The sequence below is a fragment of the Camellia sinensis genome, chromosome 4 (genome assembly GCF_055761805.1).
Source record: "Camellia sinensis isolate YWXY chromosome 4, ASM5576180v1, whole genome shotgun sequence".
Taxonomy (NCBI): domain Eukaryota; kingdom Viridiplantae; phylum Streptophyta; class Magnoliopsida; order Ericales; family Theaceae; genus Camellia; species Camellia sinensis.
In genome coordinates, this window is record NC_138964.1 from 155630508 (window position 1) to 155654017 (window position 23510).

The window sequence follows — 23510 nt, forward strand, 5'->3', positions numbered from 1 at the left end:
TGATTCGAGATATTAATGTAAAGAACTTCATATGGAAGAACATCATCACCAGGTTTGGGATCCCAAGGGCAATAATAGCAGATAATGGTACACAGTTTGACAGTATGCTAATCAAAAGCTTCTGTGCAAAGTACAAAATCAAGAACTACTACTCCACTCCAAGTTTCCCTCAGAGCAATGGTCAGGCAGAAGCATCCAATAAGACTATCTTGGATGGGATCAAGAAGATGCTGGAAGCAGCAAAAGGGACATGGGTGGAAGAGTTGCGCAATGTGCTCTGGGCATATTGGACTACCCTGAGAAGATCAATTAGGGAGTCTCCTATTACCATGACTTACGGCACTGAGGCAGTTATCTTACTGGAAGTTGGCATCACTGGAATCAGAACCAAGGGAGTGGAAGATTGGGCCAATGGAGCATTCTTTGCCCGAGATCTGGATCTATTAGAAGAAATAAAAGAGAGAGCAGCAATTTGGCTGGGGATATACCAGCAGCAGTACCGTGCTAGGGCTTACAACAAAAAGTTCAATCCAATAGAGTTCAAAGTTAGGGATCTCATCCTGAGGAAAGTTGTCGGCAACAAAAAGAATCCTAGGGAGGCCAAGCTTGGCTCAAACTGGGAAGGGCATTGTAGAACCATCTCTGTTGCCGACAGTGGGGCATATCGGGTTAAAGAAACTGATGGCAAAGAGTTGCCAAGACCCTAGAATACTTGCAATTTGAAGTTTTTTTGTCATTAGTTTTTTGTTTTTCGAAGTTCATGTCATAATTTCATTAGCCAAAGTAATAATAAAATGCTAGTTTCATTTTTATAAATTTGAAATTTGTGCGATAGGACTAACCAGTCCTATGGCGATGTTTCTAAATGAAACATGACGAATGACTTAGACTTATTATATGGCAGAGTTGAATTATACTTGCATATAATAGAGTTGAACTAAGTTGGCGATGTTTCTGAATGAAAAATGATGAATAACTTAGACTTATTATATGGCACGGTTGAATTATACTTGTACATAGAGTTGAACTAAGTTGGCGATGTTTTTGAATGAAACATGACGAATAACTTAGACTTATTATTTGGCAGAATTGAATTATACTTGCATATAGAGTTGAACTAAGTTGGCAATGTTTTTGAATGAAACATGACAAATAACTTAGACTTATTATTTGGCAGAGTTGAATTATACTTGCATATAATAGAATTGAACTAAACTGGTGATGTTTCTGAATGAAACATGATGAATAAACTTACTTATTATATGGCATAGTTGAATTATACTTGCATATAATAGAGGTGAACTAAGTTGAATTAACCGAGGCTTGCCATGTTGGCAGAGTTAAACTCAGAATAGAACTAAATTTGCTTTAGTTAGATTAACAGAGAAACCAAGGTTGAACACCTCGGCTAGTCTTTGTTTGAATCTGACTTCGGCAAAAGACCATAAACGCATAATGTGAACTTAAGTGGAACTTAGGTTCACATTAGGGAGCAGGGAGCAGGAATGATAAATAAACTTGAGAGCTTGGGACTTGTTGAAATTTTTAGAAAAGTTTACAAGCTCTGCGCAATTAGCCGAGGTAATAGTGAAAGATATATCTGAGGTACATCCTACCCGAGATGACCAACCAAGTTGTCAAGCTTGGAAGGGTTGGAAGGGTGAAGTCTTGCTAGAAGACAACAAGTACAAATGAAGGAAGAACACTTGTAAAAATATTTGAATAAAATATTCTTAAGTGTGGTTTGACCGAGATCATGGTAAAACAAGAAGTCCGAGGTTATTTGGACCAAGGTGACCAATTAAGGGTGCACCAGAGAAGACTTGGGTCCGAGATGGTGCTTGGCCGGGGTATTCTAACCCGAGGTGATCACACAAGAAACTCGTACTTAGAAATATTCCAAGTATGGAAGCATACAAGGCATAAAAGAAAAGCAGTTTAAGCATACATGAAAAGAAGTATTCAACACTTAGTGAAAATGAGAACTTACACTCAACAAAAGGTTCCTTGTTCAGATACAAAAGGAGGCACATCGGCCAAAATAAAGACTGATTGTTCAAACTACTAAAGAGTTACAAATGTTCAAAGCAAAAAGTACAAAGTAAAGACATCTTATGTCACAATCCGCTCCCCGTACCCAAGGGTTAAGCATCATGATGGTCAGTAACTGAAGTTACCTTCGACCAATTCTTGAACAAATTAATAAATGCGAGCGGAAATAATATTTAAGTGAGGGTACCAAAATAATCATTGGAGCTTGTATTTTTATTACAAAATGTATTGACCAAAAAGGCCGATATTTACATATAAAAATATCATAAAGGTACTGTGTGTGTCTATTTCACAGTCCTACATCTAAGACTTTTCAAAAGCTATTTTTGAATTGCATTGTTTCCTGAAAATTGGTAAACAGCTATAAGCACATGGCAGTGTGAGAAATATTATGCCAAGAGTATAACGGACACAAAATAACCATGGATAGTTATGTAACTAAAATATTTAAGATAACTTAGTCTGAACAAATAATCATTTAAGTAGCAAAACTGAGATTATGTAAATAAATAATCATAACTACGGTACCAAACAGAACAGAACAGAGGTCACATGAGTGACAGTCAGAACAGAGGTACGAATTCAATAGGTGGCTCGTACGGATTATAGAGGTGGCTCCCACAATAGTGTAGCACTTATCTCTGCACAGCACTTTGCTCTGCACAGAACAGATGTCAATAGATCCATGACAATAGAGGGCCACGAGGTGACCAAACAGAGGCCAATGGTTATTTAAATCCCCCAAGGCGTGGGACTCCCGTGGTGGTACTTACAAAATATAATTGTTTATAAGGTCATAGTCAAATATTCTTTAAAATATAAACAAACATATCCATGGGTTTCATTTTAAGTAAACAAAGGTCAGAAAATAACTCACGTAATTGAAATATTAATATAATTTATAAAACATAGTTGTATAAAATAAATTATGATAAGTCAAAATATACGTAAAATATATTATGGTAACTCAAAGTATAATATAAGTCACCTTAATATTGACCCTTACTATTTTCTTCTTATTTTTACTACCTTCTCACGGTTGTTCCTTCACTCTCATTCCTTTTCCCTTTCTCTCTATCCTCTTTTCCTTCCTTTCTCTCTTTTTTTCCTTTTTTTTTTCTTCACCCAGTTGATCACCTCCTCCCTATAATAGGGAGGTAAGAACGTGGCCCGCGTATCCCTCTCCAGATTTGATAATAAATTAGATGGATTCATACTTATCTTTAATAAATATTTAAGATAATTACACTTTGGCCCAGTTTTCTAATATAACTATATAAATAAATTAATCCCTAATTAAATTACACTCTATCGTATATCAATAGAAAATTAATTATTTATTTTACTACCACACCCATTATTATTATTATTATTATTATTATTATTATTATTATTATTATTATTATTATTATTATTATTATTATTTATTTATTTATTTATTTACACTTACTTTTATATTTATTTATTTACTATCTTTAACTTTAATTTGGCCCAACTAGTATTATAATTTCATATTTCTGTTAATTTGACCCCAAATAATAATCCCTAATTAATATCATATTTGATAATCCAATGCCAAATTAGATTCTGTATTTATTATTATTTATTTAATAATATATTATCACATACAACCATAATACTAGTATAAAATTTAAGGGACAACTTAAATTTTCGAGTTGTTACATCTTAAGTACTAGAAACATCGGGAATTGCCTCGGATTGCTCAACCTCGGCTGTTGGTTGTAGGTTGGCCTCGATTGGCTGTAGGGCTTCCTTCTCCGCTGCGACCTCGGCGTCTATCTCGAGCAAGGTTAGGTCTAGGCTCTTCTCAGTGGCATAGACTTTGGCCTCAGAAGTTGTCTTCTTCGGGAAGGCACTCTTGGTAACCTCGTCCTCATCATCTTGAGTCAAGTCTAGGACTTGCTCATTCAGAGTTGGGGACTTGGCCCTAGTAGCTGCAACTTCTTCAGACTTGTCAGCTTTGACATCCTCCTCTGTCTCAGCCTCATCATCAGATTGGCTTGGAGTGGGAAGGAATGGTAAAACAAGTCAGCTTTTTTCTTGAAGAGGCGAGTTGTTGGGAACAACCAACTCCTTCAATGCAGCCATTCTTCCAAGGGTATAACCCTTCTTGTATGCCTGGTTGACTTGCTTCTTATAGGAGTCCCGGACATCAATTGCCCCTTCAGCATACGCCTTTTCATCAGCAGCTTTGAGCTCGAACTCTTTTGTGGTGAGCACCGTTCAAAGCTCGGTCTGAGCCTCGGCCTTCTTCTCCTTTACTTCTTTTACTTCGGCCAGTGCAACCTCGGCAACATTTTTAGTTGCTTCGGCTTTCTCCTCGACCTTGCTTTGGGCAGCCAAGGCAACCTTGGTCTGGTCTAGCAAGCTTCGGATACGAGCCTCGGCCTAGTTTAGCGAAGAAAGGAGCTTGGATGCCTCCTTTATTTTGTCGGCTAACTTCTTCTTGAATGCCTCGGTCTTTACCACAAAGGAGTGACCTTGCTGGATGGCTTGCAAGAAGAAATTAGAAATTTTGGTTAAGTGTAAGCAAAAACTCAGAATTGAAATTGAGTGACAAGAAACAAAGTACATAAAGCTTACCAAAACACAGTGCTGCATCATTAGAGCATAGTTTTCATACTCTGTTAACTCGGCCATTCGATTGATGTCGACCAACAAAAGAACGGTGGTGGAGATGGCGGCACCGACTTCTACGTCATCTATAGCACTGTCCCCGGCCAGCAGAGGTCGGTCTCTGACCGTGAACGTCGGGGTCCAAGGTTCGTCGGCATGGAAAATGCCGGGTTCGGACCATGGGTTCTTGGATTGCGGTTCGTCAAATGGATCATGCCTTTTCTCAGTGGCAGATGATTGTTTCTTGATCTCGGCTAAGTTTGAGATTGGTACGGTATCTTCAAACTCAATTTTTGTAACAGTGGCCTTTGCCTTAGCCATTTTTACCCTTTTTACTCTAGGCTTTGGCTAGGACTGAGAAAGAGAAGAAGAGTGAACTGTTACCACGCCCGGGATATCGGCAAGAAGGTCGTTGGGAACAATTTTTGCATGACCCATTTCGTCGGCGGTAGTAGTGACGGTGACTTTTGTGCCAAAATGGATCGCTGACAGGGCAATGGGTGGGTATGCTAGATCGTGTGCCGAAGAGTCAGAGTCTCGACGCTTGCGAATGTGAGTTCTACTGGTGGGAGCGTTAGCAGGAGCTCGGCGTCAGTGTTGGTGCTGGGCTGGAGGGATTAACTGAGGGGCCGAGGTGGATGACTGATTTGTAAGATCAGATGAGGAGACTTAATCTGGCCTAGGAGATGAAGTAGTTGGAGGAGTCGAGGCGGAAGGTGAAGTTTTGCTGCGTTTAAGGACGTCAAGCAGAGGGCTCCTGTACGTAGGGATGAGCTGAGGAGGACTGGAGCCTTGTGCACTTCAATAGGCAAGCCAAGAAGACGCACCAGATCCTTGCTTGGCACGTAGTATTGGCGAAAATCCTTTTCGGGCTGAGGAAGGGCTGCAAAGACACAAAGAGAACATTAGAAATAGAAAGATGGTTAAGTAAGGTAACAGAGAAAGGGACTTTAGGAGGGGACTAGGTCCTTACCCTTGTCATCCCTAAAAACTTTGCGGCGTAGGGGGAAAAGGTGGAGTTTATCATGTGGGGCAAACTCCCAATTGCCTGAGACAATTAGGTAGTCGTCTGCTGTGCCTTTATTAGAATCTGGGATATCGGCTATCAACTTCTATTAAGTAGATCTCAGTTTGAGGTAGTAGGTGTAGCCTTTGGTGGTTTTTAAGCTACACATGGTGTAGCAATACTAGATATCAGAGAGGGTGATTCTGGCATTCTATCGACATGCCAGTTCGACAATGCCATTGATGATCCTAAAAGAGTTAACGGCCAACCATATGGGATTGAGTTTATAATAGTGGAGGACTTCCTTAAAGAGGATATCTATGGGAAACCTAACTCCTCCTTCAACAATAGAGACGATTGAGAATGGCATGTAATCCTAACCAGGCATAATTGAGTCGTCCTTCCCAGCCAACCTCAGGTGGACATCAGCCGGGATGGAGAACTCCTGCCTAAAGTATTCTAATTTGGTTGGGGTGTCTACCCTTCACCTAAACATACCCATGATGTCGGCTTATTAAAGTTGATACAAAATTTCAAAAAATATTGATTGATAGAGGTTTGAAAACCTCGGATAAACCCTAAACAGGCACTGGGAATAGGGTTTTTGAAGATCTAAGGGGAAATTTGTCTCAGTTTTTCCTAGGTGAATGAGTTCTAAACCAAAACCCTAGCCTAAAAATTATGTTGAAACAAGGCTCAAAAGTAACAGATCTGAAATAATCAAGAAAAATAGGAAAGAAAGCATGATTCAGAAATCAAGAATGGAGCAACAAACGACAAATACGATTTACACACATAGAGCAAACAGAGTTCATGAACATTGAATAAGTGTGTCCAGGGCAATGTGCAAGAACCACAAGCAATACAAGCACTCTAGACCTCAGGGACAGATTGTGACGCATAAAAAAGATTCAAGAAACAAGAAAATTGATTCATAATACAGTTGTGAATACAAGATTCATTGATAATGAATGCAGTGAAAAGAGTATAAGGCGAGTTTAGAGAAGCTGTACGTTAAGAGAACAATACAAGACTGAATAAACGAACGCCGGAGTCAGACGACTAAAGTATTCGGAACCAAATGGCTAAAAGCTCGCTGGAGGAGGTGATTCAAGCAGTCGCAGAGAGCTTGAAAAAACAACAATAAAGGTTGAGGAATTGTTAGAGAGAGAAAATCTTGAGCACAGAGGAAATGCAAGAATGCGGAGTGAGAAGACGAAGAGAGAGAGAGAGAGAGAGAGGGTTTTGTTAAAAATCTAAAAGGTGGCAAAACAAAATAAATTAGCCTTGGACAACGTGCCTGTCAGGCGGCGTGTGCAGAGGCAACACGACCTGATAGTGCGTGTTAGGTACGAACTAATAAGAAGGAGACGCGTGGAGGAAACGGTTGAAAAGACCATGCGTGACAGCTCATGCGTTGATAAAACTCATGGAGTTCTTGATTTAATGAAGCAAAAACCTCGACTAGAGGAACGATCTCGGTTAAGATACTCAAAGAACTTGGTTCTTGGTCCTTGATCCCTAATAAAAATGGACAGTTAAGTGTTGGGTACTTGAAGCCAACAAGTAATGATCTTGGTCGACGGGAAGGAATGAATTTTTAGCTGACATAGTATTTGAACAAACGATGTAGGTTCCATCACCTCAAGATGCTAAGGTAATAGAACCTATGGGGCAGTTGTGGGGACATATTTTGTGAATGACAGCACGTGGCTAAGGTGACACCGAAGTGCCAGCTGAGGTGCCACGTGGCCTGGTCCTAATGCCGGGGTGATCTCAGCTAGGCCAAGGTTATCTACAGAGATATTGGAATTCGAGATGAGCAGATAAGGGACAAGAGTCCTAGAATAGAGGAGAATTTTAGTCTGGATAAAAATAAAGCTCTTAGGGAGTTTATCCCTATCTAGCTGAGAGTCTAGGATGAGCATTGAGCCTAAATCTACTGAATTGAGGCTTCTACAGGGATCAGGTCAGTGCTAGCTACAAAAGTAGGGCACCTCCATGGGTCTTAGGTATGTGTGAAATACTGTGAGCACTAAGTTCTTTCTTGTGAGTTTAAACACAATTTGCTATCTTTGAGAGATATTGATTACTGACTTGATCGTCAGAGTGCTCCCGAGTGGAGGAACCGCCACTGGATTCTTATTTTTCTGTGACAGGTTGTTTGGGCTTAATATATTCTGCCGGTGCTCTCCTGTTGAGTTCACCGTTTGGTTGTGTGATCAAAAATCAACACCCACAAGTGGAGTATAATACTGTCAACTTCATTAAATAAATGAATCACTAATTGTACTCTCAAAAATCAAACCTTACTCAACTATATAAAAGGCCATCCCCTTTCCATGCCATCACCACCTAGTGGTGCTTTTTAGAGGTTGAGTCCTTTAATAACAAGAATTTTTTTTTATTTTTTGTTTTAAAAAGTAACCTAATAATTAAAGCACTTGTGTGACAAATAATTTTTATTTTTGATAGATTAAAATAATAAAATGAGCCCCACTTAAACCAAGCATTCGGATTCTCTAGGGTGAAGTTTGTTGTAGTGTGTTTTCTACAGTAAAATAGAATCATCATCCAGAGCTTAGATCTATTACTGTAGCAACTAACTCCGATCAAGGATGAAAACTATATAGAAAGAGTATTTAAGTTCAAAAATTAAATTTAGTGATGTGTTAGAAAAATAATTGATTAATAATTAAATATTTTTTAATTATTAATGTGGGAGCCGAATTATCTTGGATCAATGGACAAGTGGACCAGTCCGATGCAGAACATAACCTCTATTCGGCATTGACCCTATTCAATTGAAGAGCCGAATAAAATAGACGGCATTCCTATCAGTAGAACAAAGGCCGAGTATGAGTACATGTAAAGGATCAAGGATGGGCCAGGCCCTAAGGCCCAAAGAGAATACTATAAATACAAGATCCTCAGTTCGAGAAAGGTATGTGAGAACCATTATATTTAACTTAGAATACAAGTAATCTTGAGTGTTGAGACTGACTTGACCGTCAGAGTGCTAATTCCGGCACCCCCGACCGGAGTGTTTATTCCTTTTCAGGTGACTAGCAGAGGATCACGAGCGTCTCCCAGGATCAGAAGAGTATTTCCAAACCACTTCTCCACAATTGGCGCTGTCTGTGGGAATACTCAAACACATCCATGGCGGGCGTAACGGAAGACCCTCCGATAGTCACTGATAAAACCACGCAGAGAGACGACCTCACTCCAACAAACATGCTTGAACCGGAGACTATCCCCACAAGACGCGCTTTGAACTTCGCCTCCCCCTCGACTCCAGAGCATGAGGCAATGCAGGCGATCATGGAACAAGCAAAGCAAAACGAACAAAGATTGGAGAACATGATCGCTGAGAACGAACGTCTCCATTAGGATTTGGCCTGGAAGTGGCAAAGTCTAAACCAATGTTTTACAAACCGGACCGGTGAACGAACTGGAAAAGGCATCGGGTGGACGGGTCACCGGTTCAACTGTCGGGTTGAACCGGAATCGAACCGTGACGTAATAAATATATTAAAATTATATTTAAATAAAAATATAAGTAATAAAATTATAAATTAAAAATATTAAATTATCTTAAATATTTGTCCTAATATTTTTTTTACTGAAAAATATAATAATATATTTTAAAATATTATTAATTTTAATTTTGGAAGATGAAATCAAATATTTAATATTTCCTCCATATGATTTTAATTCAAATAATTTGATTGAAAAGAAAGCAAAAATTTTGGAGGGATATCAAAATTTCAATATTCCCTCCAATACATTTGATTGAATCCCACATGGATTTCTTGAGTTTTTTTGAAAGAGTTTTTTTCTTATAAATAGGTGAAGACTTTCACAATAATTTCATCAAGCTCTTAATGGGATTCCTCACAAGAGGAGACCCTTGAAAAAGAGTTTCAAATTAAAATTTTCTTATATTCTTACATTATATATATATATGTATATATATATATATATAAAATAAGAAAGAAAGGAAAAAAAAAGAAAGAAAGGAAAAAAAAAAATTTGAAACCGGTCCGGTTCGATCAACCCGTGACCGGGTCGACCGGTTCACCAGTTTAACCGGTGGGTTCACCGGTTTTCAATAAATAGGCCGGTTTTTACAACTGGTCGGTTTAAGGGGGCTGACCGGACTGGAACCCCATCCGGTCACCGGTTCAACCGGTTGAACCGGCCAGTCCGGTCCGGTTTTTAAAACCATGGTCCAAACAAGCTGTACACCAAGATTCGAAACGACCTGTGAGGGTAGGTGGTCGACGATCTCGAGTCCGACAACAAGACACTGATAGCGACTCCGACTCATTATCCCCGGAGCCCAAGAATAAGGAACGCTCTGAAACTTCCAGTTCTTCTGAAGAGAGTCCTCGTATAAGGCATAAGCGAAGAAGAAACAGTTCGGATGAAGATCAACACGATCCTTTTGTACGACGGATTGCAAAGGCAGTGCTACCCAAGAAATTCAAAGCATCGTCATTTACCTTGTACGACGGTAAATCAGACCCCACCGATCACATCCGCCATTACAAGCAAGCCATGACACTGCATACAGATGACGAGGCTTTGATGTGCAAAATATTTCCCAGTAATTTGGGACCACTAGCTGTCAGGTGATATTACAAACTGGAGCCGGCTTTGATTAAAAGCTCCCACCAACTCCAAAAACCCTTCAGGGCAAGGTTTATCACTAATGAGGTCCAGCCAAAGCAAGCTGATTCCCTCTAGGCAATGCAGATTTAACCGGGGGAAACCCTTCGTGCCTACTCGGCACGGTATTGGGAATGTTTCAATCTGGTAGACGACGCTTGCAATGACTCCATGGCTATCACCGCCTTCAAGATGGTGTTGCATCCCGACAGTGCCCTCCGCAGCTCTTTGACTAGATGGCCCCCCAAAACAGTTTGGTCGTTGATGAAGAAAGTCGAAGAATACTGTAAAGTGGAAGATGATGCCTTGCGGGTTAAAGCCAGAAATGTGACCAACAAGACGGCTCCTGCTGAAATTGCTCAGCCGTTAAACTCTGTAGCACCTCAGAGCCCTGAACCACGGCATCAGGCAAAACAAGATAAGAGACGGGATTCTTGCCGATCAAGTGACCAATGCTCCCACCGAGCGAATGAATAGCTGCAAGTCGACAGTAGGCGCACAAGGTGCACCGACAATAAATATACTGAGTTGTCAGAACCGATCAGCACGGTCATGTCCAAAATCCAACATCTTCCGTTCTTCAAGTGGCCATCAAAGATGGTGGGACCTCCCGACACTCGAAGACGGGATAGGCGGTGCGAGTATCACAAGGATCATGGCCATGAAATTGAGAGTTGTTATGCATTGAAGGATCACTTGGAGGACTTGGTACAGGATGGTCGGCTACAACTGTACGTCTGAAAGGGCAACTAAACCAAAGCAATAACCTTGAGACAGGATTCCCCTCCACTCGGCGTGATCCACATGATATACAGCCTGCCGATTTCATCCGCGGTGCATACGATTCAGTCGAATCTCAACCCTCAAAATCAACTTACTTCGGCTAAACGACCCCATGAAGCTACAAGCATTTCTTTTGATGATTCAGATCTGGCTGGAGTAACACTTCCTCACATTGATCCCTTGGTAATTGAGCTACGCGTAAACCGATTCACCGTTGAGCGCGTACTCATTGATCCCGGGAGCACATCAGAGGTTATGTATTACAAGACATTCACCAAACTCAGCTTCTCAAAATCAGATCTCTCTCCGGCTCCTTATCCATTATTCGGCTTCAACGCCAATTTAGAATACCCAATGGGGAAAATCACATTACCAGTCCGAGCCGGCTCCCGAACAGTGGATGTGGAATTCTTAGTCGTTAGGCTGCCATCGCCGTACAATCTCATCATGGGGCGATCCTGGTTGCATGTTATGCAGGTTGTACCAAGCACCTATCATCAGCTGCTACGCTTCTCGACAGAATGCGGCATTGAACAAATCCGTGGCTCTCAGAAATCGACACAAGCATGTTATCTCCTTGCTCCAAAGACGCCAAAGGAATTGCAAGTGAACTCTATCAAGGTAACAGATCGCGAGAGCCTCAACGACCTTGGGCGGCTCCCAAATGAAATGGCAACGGAAGACCTAGATCGAGTTGAAATCAACAGCAACCCAGATAGGTTCTTCATGGTCGACACCTCCCTCAATCAAGCCGACCAACAGGAGCTAATTTCCTTCCTGCTCGGCAACCTTGATATATTTACGTGGACTCCATATGAGATGCAGGGTGTAGATCCGTCTGTTTCACAACACCGTTTAAATGTTGACCCTAAATACAAGCCGATCATCCAGAAAAACCGGAGATCAGCCGCAGAGCACACTGCCGCAGTTGTTGAAGAGGTTGACCGATTGCTTGACACCGGGGCAATCAGGGAAGTGACCTACCCTACATGGCTCTCTAATACTATGGTTGTGAAGAAGAAGAATGGGACCTGGCGAGTCTGCGTGGATTTCACGGACCTAAACAAAGCCTGCCCCAAAGACTGTTTTCCTCTCCCAAGGATAGACCAACTAGTAGATGCTACAGCACGTCATCAACGCATGAGCTTCCTCGATGCCTGCAGAGGCTACCATCAAATTGCCTTGCATCCAGAGGACCAAGACAAGACTGCATTCCTCACTCCAAGAGGATCCTATTGCTACAAGGTTATGCCTTTTGGGCTAAAGAATGCAGGGGCAACTTACCAGAGACTAGTTACCACCATATTCAAAGAGCAACTTGGCCACACTATGGAAGTATACATTGACGACATGGTGGTCAAATCCAAGAAAGAGCAGAATCATATAGCCGATCTGGAGGAGACATTCGGCATTCTACGCAAATACAAAATGAAGCTGAATGCTTCCAAATGTGCGTTTGGGATCGGCTCTGGCAAGTTCTTGGGTTACATTGTCAACCACCGAGGAATTGAGGCCAACCCAAGGCAAATCACAGCAATCTTGGAACTCGACTCCCCTCGTTCGGTAAAAGAGGTCCAAAAATTGATGGGGATGGCCGCCGCACTCAACAGGTTCATCAATCGGTCTACAGATCGCTGCCAACAATTCTTTCATACATTACGACAGGGAAAGGCTTTTGAATGGTCCTCCGAATACGAAGCCGCTTTCAACGGCCTCAAGACCTACGTCCACTCAGTACCACTCTTGACAACACCTGCTGTTGGCGACCCGCTCATTTTGTATCTGGCAGTTTCCGATAGGGCTGTTAGCGCCGTACTAATAAAGGAAGAGCTGGGGGAGCAGTGGCCAGTGTATTATGTGAGCAAGGCCATGGTTGACGCCGAAACACGCTACCTTCTGCTGGAAAAACTCATCCTAGCCTCAGTCATAGCAGCAAGAAAACTGATACATTACTTCTAGGGACATAGCATTGGGGTGCTAACAAATTATCCCCTCCGATCAGTACTACGAAGTGCAGAAGCATTAGGACATGTTTCAAAGTGGGCTCTTGAACTCGACCAGTACGACATTCAGTTTCTACCTAGAACCTCCATCAAAGGGCAAGTGCTTGCCGATTTTGTTGCCAAATTCACCGGGGGTCTTGCCGATTTCAAGTCTGATGAGACTGGAGCTGAACTGGAGAATTTATGTTGGGGACATTTGGCAGTTGTACTGCGATGGATCATCTAATCAGCAGGGCAGCAGAGCTAGAGTTGTAATCATGACTCCCGACGGCGCAATAATTGAGCATGCCGTCAAGCTCGGTTTCGAAGCGTCAAATAACGAAGTCGAATGCGAAGCCTTTCTAGCCAGTTTACGGAATGCACATCTTCTGGGTGCTCGGTGTTTGCTGGTATTTTGCGATTCAAAACTGGTGATCAATCAGCTAAAAAGGGAGTACGTGGCAAGAAATGACCGTATGGCGGCTTACATGAAAATGGCCAACTCTTTGCTGGCAAAATTTGACCATCATGAATTGAACTAGATAACACGTGATCAGAACACACATGCAGATGCCCTTGCTTGCCTAGCCTCTGCCATTAATTCAGAGATTAAACAGACCATCGAAGTAGGTTTCATCCCGGAACCGAGCATTGGCCCTTCGTAAGAAAGTCCAGGTCAATGTTATAGAATCTAGACCGAGTTGGATGGATCCCATCGCCGCATTCCTGTCCTCCAAATAGCTCCCAGAGGACAAGAAAGAAGCGCACAAGTTGTGAAATAAAGCCCTGCGATACTACTTGGATCCGCAAGGAAAGCTATATAAAAAATCCCTTTCTGATCCATACCTAGAATGTGTACACCCGGACAAAGTTGAAGAGCTTCTGACTGAAATACATGAAGGCAGTTGTGGTGCCCATTCTGGCGGGCGCTCTTTGGCCCATCGAGCTATAACATAGGGGTGTTACTGGCCGACAATGAGAGCTGATGTCGAATGCTACGTGAAGAAATGTGAACAGTGCCAGAAGTTCTCCCCGTTAACCCATTTGCCTGCTGAAGAGTTAAGCTCCATTACCAGTCCCTGGCCGTTCGCCTAGTGGGGACTTGATATCGTAGGACCATTGCCGAGGGCCCCAAGGAACAAGCGATACTTGATCGTCGCGATAGATTACTTCACAAAATGGGTCGAAGCGGAGGCATTAATGTACATTCAAGATGCTGATGTTAAGCGCTTTGTATGGAGAAATATCACAACGCGATTCGGCATTCCAAGAGCTCTTATTTCAGACAACGGCACGCAGTTTGACTGTGGCGTCTACCGAGAACTATGCAGCAAGTATGGTATCCGGCCCTATTTTTCTACGCCGGCTTACCCACAAAGCAATGGTCAAGCTGAAGCCTCTAATAAATCCATCTTGGACGGTATCAAGAAGAGGCTAGAGAGAGCTAAAGGCAAATGGCTCGAAGAATTGCCGAGTGTTTTATGGGCTCATTGAACTACGCCGAGGCGATCTACTGGGGAAACGCCGTTTGCTCTATGCTTTGGAACCCAGGCGATCATACCCTTGGAGATCGGCCACCCAACCCTGAAATCTCAAGTTTTTGACATGGGCCGAAACGACATGATGCTGGCCTTGGATTTGATTCTGATTGAAGAACGAAGAGACCGTGCTCTTGTATCTATGGCGCGGTACCAGCAGCAGCTTGCCAAGTCATATAATCAACGTGTTCAGCTGCGCCCCTACATACCAGGGGAGTTGGTCTTGAAGAAGGTACTTCCAGCTGCCAAGAAACTGGTTGATGGAAAATTGGGTCCTAACTGGGACGACCCTTATCAGATTGATTCGATCGCAGGAGTAGGGGCATATCGGCTCAAAGACATGTCAGGAAGGAGTCTGCCTCGGCCTTGGAATTTCACACATTTACGCAAATTTTATCATTGACCTGACTTGTGGGGCATGATACTTGTTCTGAACGGTTCGCCATGTACGTCTCATTTTCTGTAATACAAAGATCGCTACTCTTACTTCAAAATCCAGTTCAAAGGTGTTCTGATAAAGCCTCCTGATTCGGAGCGCCCTTCGTGGATATCACGATTGGCCAAATAAGTCTCCGGATTCAGAGCCCCATCGGCGCATGACGTCTTTGGGCCGATTAAGCCTCTGGATTCGGAGCGCCTTTCGTGGATATCACGATTGGCCAAATAAGTCTCCGGATTCGGAGCCCCATCGGCGTATGACGTCTTTGGGCCGATTTAGCCTCCGGATTCGGAGCGCCCTTCATAGATATCATGATTGGCCAAATAAGCCTCCAGATTCGGAGCGCCCTTCGTAGATATCATGATTGGCCAAATAAGTCTTCGGATTCGGAGCCCCATCGGCGCATGACGTCTTTGGGCCGATTAAGCCTCCAGATTCGGAGCGCCCTTCGTGGATATCACGATTGGCCAAATAAACCTCCGAATTCGGAGTGCTCTTCGTGGATATCACGACTGGCCAAATAAGTCTCCAGATTCGGAGCCCTGTTGGCGCATGATGTCTTTGGGCCGATTAAGCCTCCGGATTCGAAACGCCCTTCGTGGATATCATGATTGGCCAAATAAGTCTCCGGAATCGGAGCCCCATCGGCGCATGACATCTTTGGGCCGATTTAGCCTCCGAATTCAGAACGCCCTTCGTGGATATCACGATTGGCCAAATAAGTCTTCGGATTCGGAGCCCCATCGGCGCATGACTTCTTTGGGCCGATTAAGCCTCCGGATTCGGAGCGCCCTTCGTGGATATCACGATTGGCCAAATAAGTCTCCGGATTTGGAGCCCCATTGGCGCATGACGTCTTTGGGCCGATTAAGCCTCCGGATTCAGAGCGCCGTTCGTGGATATTCGGGTCGGGCGTAACATAATTATGCCAATTAAATACTTAATGTAGAATGCTCTCATTTCAAGCTGCAAAACCCGTTTATACTTCAAAGCATATAAACATTCGAAATGATGTTTCTACAATGTAACACAACATGCAAACACGTGTGTGCTGAATGAAAATTATAACGAAATATTTCAAATAGAACATTTTATTCAAATCAGGCGATGATTACATAGTTTTGAACGCGATCTGCGTTTAAACATTACAATGAGTATTTTTATACGGCGTCGCCCTCATCCTCACTCTGCTCGACTTCAAAGGCGGAAAACGGAAAATGATTTCGTTGGTAGAATGACGATGCCGAATCATTGCCTGACGCTCGGAGAGCTTTCGCGGCTTGAGATGCCTTGATCCAACCATGCTTAAATCCACGATTTTCACATCGGCAAACCTCTTCGGCGAGTTTCTCCTTGGTCTTCTGAATTCCGACCTTTCGGTCGTCATGGAAACCTTTTCCATAGGCCGCGGCCCTCGCAGTCTCAATCGTGAACATGCTAGCCGTGTTACGATCGGCGATCGCATCACTAATCAACCTTTGAGTAACCCTCTCTTCGACAATCGGGTTAGGGTGGCTGGTTGATTGGGGCTCGGCAGACTTGATTTTCCTTAGCTCGTGCTCGGCCTTCTCAGCGCAACCTTCTAACTTCTGAATGCGTTCATCTCTTTGTTCTATGTCGCGGCGAGCGACATGGAGACGCATGTTGATCTCATAAGCCGTGTACAGTCCCCTCACCGCCCCGTGAACGCCTTCACGAAACACTTCGAAGTCCTGCCGACCTACCATCGACTGTTGAACTTTGGGTGGAAAAATCTATCAAGCAAACTCGACTGCCACATTTGGATCTCAAACGATTGAATCCGCCTCTGTCATTGGTCTATTACCCACGAAGACCGCAAAACTCAATGGACGAGGAGTCGTGTCGGATTCCCTGCCAGGACGGGGTTGAGGAGACTTATGCTGTAGCTGCTTGTCCCTCCTGGGCAACCTACTTCGACGACGAGGAGATTGGTGTCTCTCCCGATCCCTCGAAGTCCTACTTCCCGTGCGTGCAGGTTCACCGCTTCGACTCATGGCTCCTCCCAGCTCAGCTAGCGTCTTCGCTTCACCTCTGCTGTTGAAGAAAAGTCTATTTGACATTCACACTTGTTTAATCTTCCTCAAAGAGCTGGACTGAGTTGCTGACTGAGCACAGAAATACGACCCTCGTTCATGAAGTACGCGCCCATTTATTCCCTACGAGGGCAGCACCTCCGAGGCAATCTCATTAATATTGAAACGTCAACAACCCAGCCCCGACTGAGTCATATGCCCCAATCGCCCCATCAACCACTGATATTCGGCGTTCTACGATCATGAACTAGCTGGGGCAAGGGCAGATTCATCAATCAGATTTATCAATCTAGTCGGCTTGAGTGCCCCAGCCGCTCCACGAATAAATTCATAAGTAACGTGTTATTCGGCATTCTACGATCTTGAACCAGCTGGGCAAGGGCAGATTCATCAATCTAGTCGGCTTGAGTGCCCCATCCGTTCCATGAATCTATTCATTAGTACAAGATTCATAAGTAACGTGTTATTCGGTGTTCTACGATCATGAACCAGCTGGGGCAAGGGCAGATTCATCAATCTAGTCGGCTTGAATACCCCAGCCACTCGAATCGAATCATCATAAGTAACGTGTTTTTCGGCGTTCTACGATCTTGAACTAGTTAGGGCAAGGGAAGATTCATCAATCTAGTCGGCTTGAGTGCCCCAGCCGTTCCACGAATCGATTCATCAGTACAAGATTCATAAATAACGTGTTATTTGGAGTTCTACGATCATGAACCAGTTAGGGAAAGGGCAGATTCATCAATCTAGTCGGCTTGAGTGCCCAGCCGTTCCACGAATCTATTCATCAGTACAATATTCATGAATTCATTTTGTTTATGATTAAATCAAATCCCTAAATTTACTAGGCTTCTAAGTCTGCCGTCTCACGTAATCTTGACATTTTATTCTAACTGCTGATTCTTCTAATTATGTACGCATACAACAAACAATACGAGAAATAACTTGAGGGCATATAAAATTTTCATTCATAAATTGAGCACTAGTAGCGGACATTTTACATATGAAAATCCAAAAAAAAAATGAAAGTGAACTAACAAAAAACATACATTGAAATTGAGAAAAACCTAACAAAACTAGAATGTCACCCAAATCAAGTCTCAGGATCAGACTCAAGCGGCTCAACGTCCACTTGCTCGTATGGAATTGGTATGGCCAATGTAACTCCAGCGGCAGCGAAGCCTTTGACCCAGCTGTGTTTGAATCTCCAATTCTCAAATTTGGGGACTTCTTCTACGTAGTCATTAAAGGCGGCGCTCTTCCCAGCCTCGAACGCCACGGAAGCCTCAGAGTCGGCTTTTTCCTTGGCCTACTTCAACTCTTCTAACTCGGCATCCTGTTTTGCAAGTGCCTCATTGGCTAACTTGATCGATTCCTCGCTCGCGTTTGCCCTCTCCTCGGTGTTAGATTTGAGTTGATCAGTAGTCCTGGCCCTCTCATTCTTAGCCTCGGCCTGCACATTTTCCATTGCGGCTCTCATTGCCTCAAACTCTGCCCTGCTCCTTTGACCATCGACTTCCGATTGCAAACGGCCAATCCTTTCAACGGCTTCATGCTGGCGGTGGCCTAATTCAGTGATCCTTCTAACCATCTGCAAAACAAAGGATCGTCACATTCCAAAAAACATCGAATGCAAACCAAACCAACAAGGGAGTTAGTCACGTATCACAAGGGCCTACTGGGCAGCTAATGCTACTGTTACCAAATCCGACTTGGCACGAAAGGTCACCTTGTCAGCCGGCAAGGAGACCGAGTTAGCCAAGCTCAGTGCCACAGCTGGATCTTTCAAAACCGACGCTTCAGAGGAGATCGGCTTGTCTTTTATCTTTGACTCAATAACAAAAGGAGCAACCACAGCCGACTCCTCTAAGTGTGGTTGTTTATTAATGGGTCCCTCTTCAGAGCCGTCCTTGCCCTCGGCACTTCGTTTTTCACCCCGATTCTCTAAAATCGGCCGCTCTTCTGTAATTGGGCGCTCGACATCCTTTTCTGTCTCAACCACGACAATGTGAGCCGTTTCTTATACAGTAATAGGTTGAACAGATTCAGTCGGAACAAGTCCGAAATGGATGGCCTCGGCCTTTTGTCGGGCGGCCATGCGTTCGGCGTTTCTCTTTTGCGCCATTTGCATTAGATTTTTCCCAGCCATATCCTCAGAATAATCGTTGGGAAGGTCTCCCAAGTTTGTAAAAATATCTTCGAAGGCGTCCCCTCGGCCTGATGTAAACGGAGGGCCAGAAGAGTTCGATCCGGTTTCCTCAAAGGCCGAATTAATAGCTTCGTCAACTTCCGCGGCCAACCGGTCCGGGACCTCGGTGATCGGTTCGGCCACTTGTTCTTCCACGTGTTCAGAATCAGATGATTCCAAACCGATCTGTCTTAAGTTTTTGAAGCTGGGGAAGATGAGGGCTGTAAAATGATTGTCGCCTTGCGCGATCAGAATGTCGTCTGCCACCGAGAACGTTGTGTAAGTTGGCTCGTACCGAAGTAGATTATGGGTTGCCCTCTCTTGTTTTTGAAGGTTTCGACGGCCGACGAACTGTAGTGCAGTTTTAATTTTTGCGAACACAACGTTGTCGTCTGAAACCAACACTCTCTTCAAATCGCTGCCTGTATAACAAAACGATTAGATGAATATAGTGCCGAATAAATATATATGTAAATAACATAAAGTGATCTAATCGGCCACCTAGTTCGCCTTTTCGCCTTGGTACAGGGTCTAGGCGATCTTTACCTTCGCCGAATTCCCAATTGCCGCGGACAACGACCATCACGCCATCGACACGCTTGCTAGAGCTGGCAAGCATGGTCACTAAGTGATGATCAGTATCCTTGGCTCTAAGAAAGTAGCGTCCTAGCCGGCCGGTAGATTTGGCTAGGACATAACAGTGCCGAATGGCGGGAATACCTAAATTAATTCTAAGACGCCGATTTATCTCTACAATTCCCATTATGATGCGAAAGAAGTTCACATTGGGTTGAGAAGGGATGAGACCCCAGTACCGAAGAACGACCCTCAAAAGTGGGTGGAGAGAAAAGCAGACGCCGCCCTCAGCAATTGATAGGAGAGGAAAGACGATTGAGCTCTCATCTTCCCTCTCCATATCAGTGGTGCTGTCTGCCAAAAGTGACAGATGGACGTTGTCGGGGATAGAGAAATGGCATTAAAAGCCGAAGATTCGATCTGCAGAAAGGAGCTCCTTCAGATGTTTTGCCATTTCGACCAACCCAAGGATTATGGAAAACTAAAAGCAAACAAAGGATGAGGACAAAAGTGAAGGAGAAGAAAACTTACAGGAGACGAAGGAAAGAGCGAGAAACAAGGGGTTGCAGAAGCCACAAAATGTAGGAGTTACACTAGAAGGCGAGCTAGATGTCTTTGAGTACTTAGAACATACATTCGAAGAGATAATTTCAAATCGCATTAAATGGAGGCAGTGTACGAAGGGGCAGGAAAGCGTTACAATGACCAAAAAGCATGTACGCGTTCTGACACGCATCGGGAAGGGGATTAACTGCCGAGTTTTTGACTTCCCAGACTAAAAGCCAAACATGCCGACTGAAGTTGCTAGTGGGGTGTTTGGGGGACAATTGTGGGAGCTGAATTATCTTGGATCAACGGAAGAGTGGACCAGTCCGATGAAGAACATAACCTCTATTCGGCATTGACCCTATTCAATTTAAGAGCCGAATAAAATAGACGGCATTCCTATCAGTAGAACAAAGGCCGAGTATAAGTACATGTAAAGGGTCAGGGATGGGCCAGGCCCTAAGGCCCAAAGAGAATACTATAAATACAAGATCCTCAGTTCGAGAAACGTATGTGAGAACCATTACATTTAACTTAGAATACAAGTAATCTTGAGTGTTGAGATTGACTTGACCGTCGGAGTGCTAATTCTGGCACCCTCGACCGGAGTGTTTATTCCTTTTCAGGTGACTAGCAGAGGATCGCGAGCGTCCCCCAGGATCAGAAGAGTATTTCCAAACCACTTCTCCACAATTAATCAATTATTTTTTTTTACTGGATCTAAAAAATAAATTTATGTCATTTTTCATATGAAAATGCTCCAGCCCAAATCAATTAAAGCACTTTACTTGGTCGGTTGGTCGATCATGATAGACTTCTAACCCAACCCATGCTATGCGATGCCATGCCATGAAAATGCATCGTAATCTGAGCCCCTCTACTTCTTATCCGTTGTGTGGCACCCACAGTGAAACTACCTATGGGGACATATTTTGTGAATGACAGCACGTGACTAAGGTGACGCCGAAATGTCAGCCGAGGTGCCACGTGGTCTGGTCATGCTGCCGAGATAATCTCGGCCAGGTCGAGGTTATCTGTGGAGATACTAGAATCCGAGATAAGCGGATAAGGGACAAGAGTCCTAGAACAGGGGAGGGTTTCAGTTAGGATAAGGATAAGCCTCAAGAAGAGTTTATCTCTATCTGGATGAAGGTCCAGGATGAGCATTGAGCTTGAGTTCATTAAAGTGAGGCTTCTAATGGGGTCAGATCATTGCTGGTTATAAAAGTAAGGCACCCTCGTAGGTTTGAGATAAGTTCTTTCTTGTGAGATTAAGCACAATTTGCTATCTTTGAAAGATATTGATTATTGACTTGATTGTCTGAGTGCCCCCGGATGGACGAACCACCGCCGGATTCTCGTCTTCTTGATATAGGTTGTTGGGCTTAATCTATTTTGTTGGTGCTTTTTAGCTGAGTTCCCCGTTTGGTTGTGTGGTCAAAAATCAATATCCACAATTTGGTGCCGTTTGTGGGAACTTAAGAAGAATAAATGGCTAATAACGGGTAGGAAGAAAAGATTGGGGACGATGTTCTAGGTGGGAGTGGTAAACATGCTGATCCTAACATCGAGGAAGAAAACCATAATGATGGAGCGCGGGATTAGATTCCCGGGGAGAAGGACGTCGGCAAAGAAGGAGACGCCCCAAAGAAAGCAAGCCTTGATGAGTATTACAACGCAAGTGACGTCCAGGTATAGAAGAACTGATGCCTGAGGAGGGACGGCGAGATGAAGGGGATAGCAAACAAGTTGTTAGACCTATAATCAGTTGTCAACTTCATGATGCAGAACAACGTAATGCAACCACCGTACCCGTTACTGATGCCCAGAAAGGAGGGCAAAAACTGATCCCAGTAGTCCATCAGCATGACAAGGAGAAGGAACGTTCACATCAGCCTTCACGAGATGTCGGGCGAGTAGAGTCAGTGAGAGATGAGTCTCAGAGAACGCCTCATACCAAGGGAACTTATGTCAAAGAACATTGGCACGTCCAGGGGAAGGGACTTTGCTTTGATACAGTGAATGAAGAAAAATCTAAGAGGACGCACCACGACGCCGAAAGCAGCACCCCAAAAAGGATGAAATCTGTTGATAGTCGAGCTCCTAGAGGAACGAATGAGGATTTGAGGGACTACCTCCAGAGGAAGTGACAAAATGCCGAGGTTACATCCCCTGTCAAGCCAAGAATGCCATTCTCAGTAGAGTTGGATAAGGTTAAGGCCCTAAAGAGGTTCCATATGCCGAGGTTTCAGATTTATGATGGTAAGTTCGATCTAAACTTTTATGTCTGCTTATATTTGAACTCAATGGCTTTGTATATTGGGAACACGCAGTTTCTGTGCAAGGCATTCCCCTCATCCGTTGGGGAAATCATATCGGATTGGTTCCACAAGTTGCTGAAAGGAATTGTGAAGAGCGGAAAAGGCCTGGCCGAGATTTTTGTGGCCATGTTTGTTACGAACAAGTTGCAGCCATTAAGGGTGGACTTCCTGATGGCTTTGAAAATTGGCAAGGGAGAAAGCCTCAAGGCATATGCCAAAAGGTATTATGAGGTGTTCAACCGAATATCGGGATACAACCAGGAGCTGGCGGTCGTGTCTTTTAAGAACGGCTTGGAGGATGAATGCCCTCTCCAGAAGTCACTGGCAAAAACTCTACCAAAAAGTATAGAGGAGCTTATGGCTCGGATTGAAAAATATGCCAGAGCAGAAGATGATAAGCTAAGAAGAAAGGCTCCAAAACAAGAGAAGAGAAATGGTTCGTCGAAGTGAGGCCGAGATAACACTGGTTTTAACAGACAAGAGACAGGGTTGAAGGCTGCACAGGTAGTCACCACTGCGTTCCGGATCTCGATTTACAAAGTTCTAGAAGGAATCAAAAACTAGCCGTATTATAGAGCACCAGAGAGGGTCCCTGGGGAGTTTATGGGAATGAGCCTTGGGAAGCACTGTGCCTACCATAATGAGGATGGACACTTGACTCAGAGGTGCAGGGCTTTGAGCCGCACTTGGAGGATCTGGTCAGACAAGGTCATC

General features: G+C 43.8%; 2 protein-coding genes across 2 annotated transcripts; both read left to right on the plus strand.

Moving 5' to 3' along the window:
• Positions 1 to 227: 227 nt before the first annotated feature.
• LOC145824147 (uncharacterized) lies at positions 228 to 707 on the plus strand. Its single transcript, XM_082923755.1, has one exon. It carries the CDS (start codon positions 228 to 230, stop codon positions 705 to 707), a length of 480 nt encoding a protein of 159 aa, XP_082779881.1.
• A 21954-nt stretch (positions 708 to 22661) lies between these two features.
• Positions 22662 to 23246, plus strand: LOC145824148 (uncharacterized). Its single transcript, XM_082923756.1, has one exon. The coding sequence runs from the start codon at positions 22662 to 22664 to the stop codon at positions 23244 to 23246; it is 585 nt and encodes a 194-aa protein (XP_082779882.1).
• Positions 23247 to 23510: the final 264 nt, after the last annotated feature.

Excerpts from the sequence above, each read along its gene's own strand:
- LOC145824147 (XM_082923755.1), top strand. The coding sequence starts at position 228 with ATGCTGGAAGCAGCAAAAGGGACATGGGTGGAAGAGTTGCGCAATGTG.
- LOC145824148 (XM_082923756.1), top strand. The coding sequence starts at position 22,662 with ATGCCATTCTCAGTAGAGTTGGATAAGGTTAAGGCCCTAAAGAGGTTC.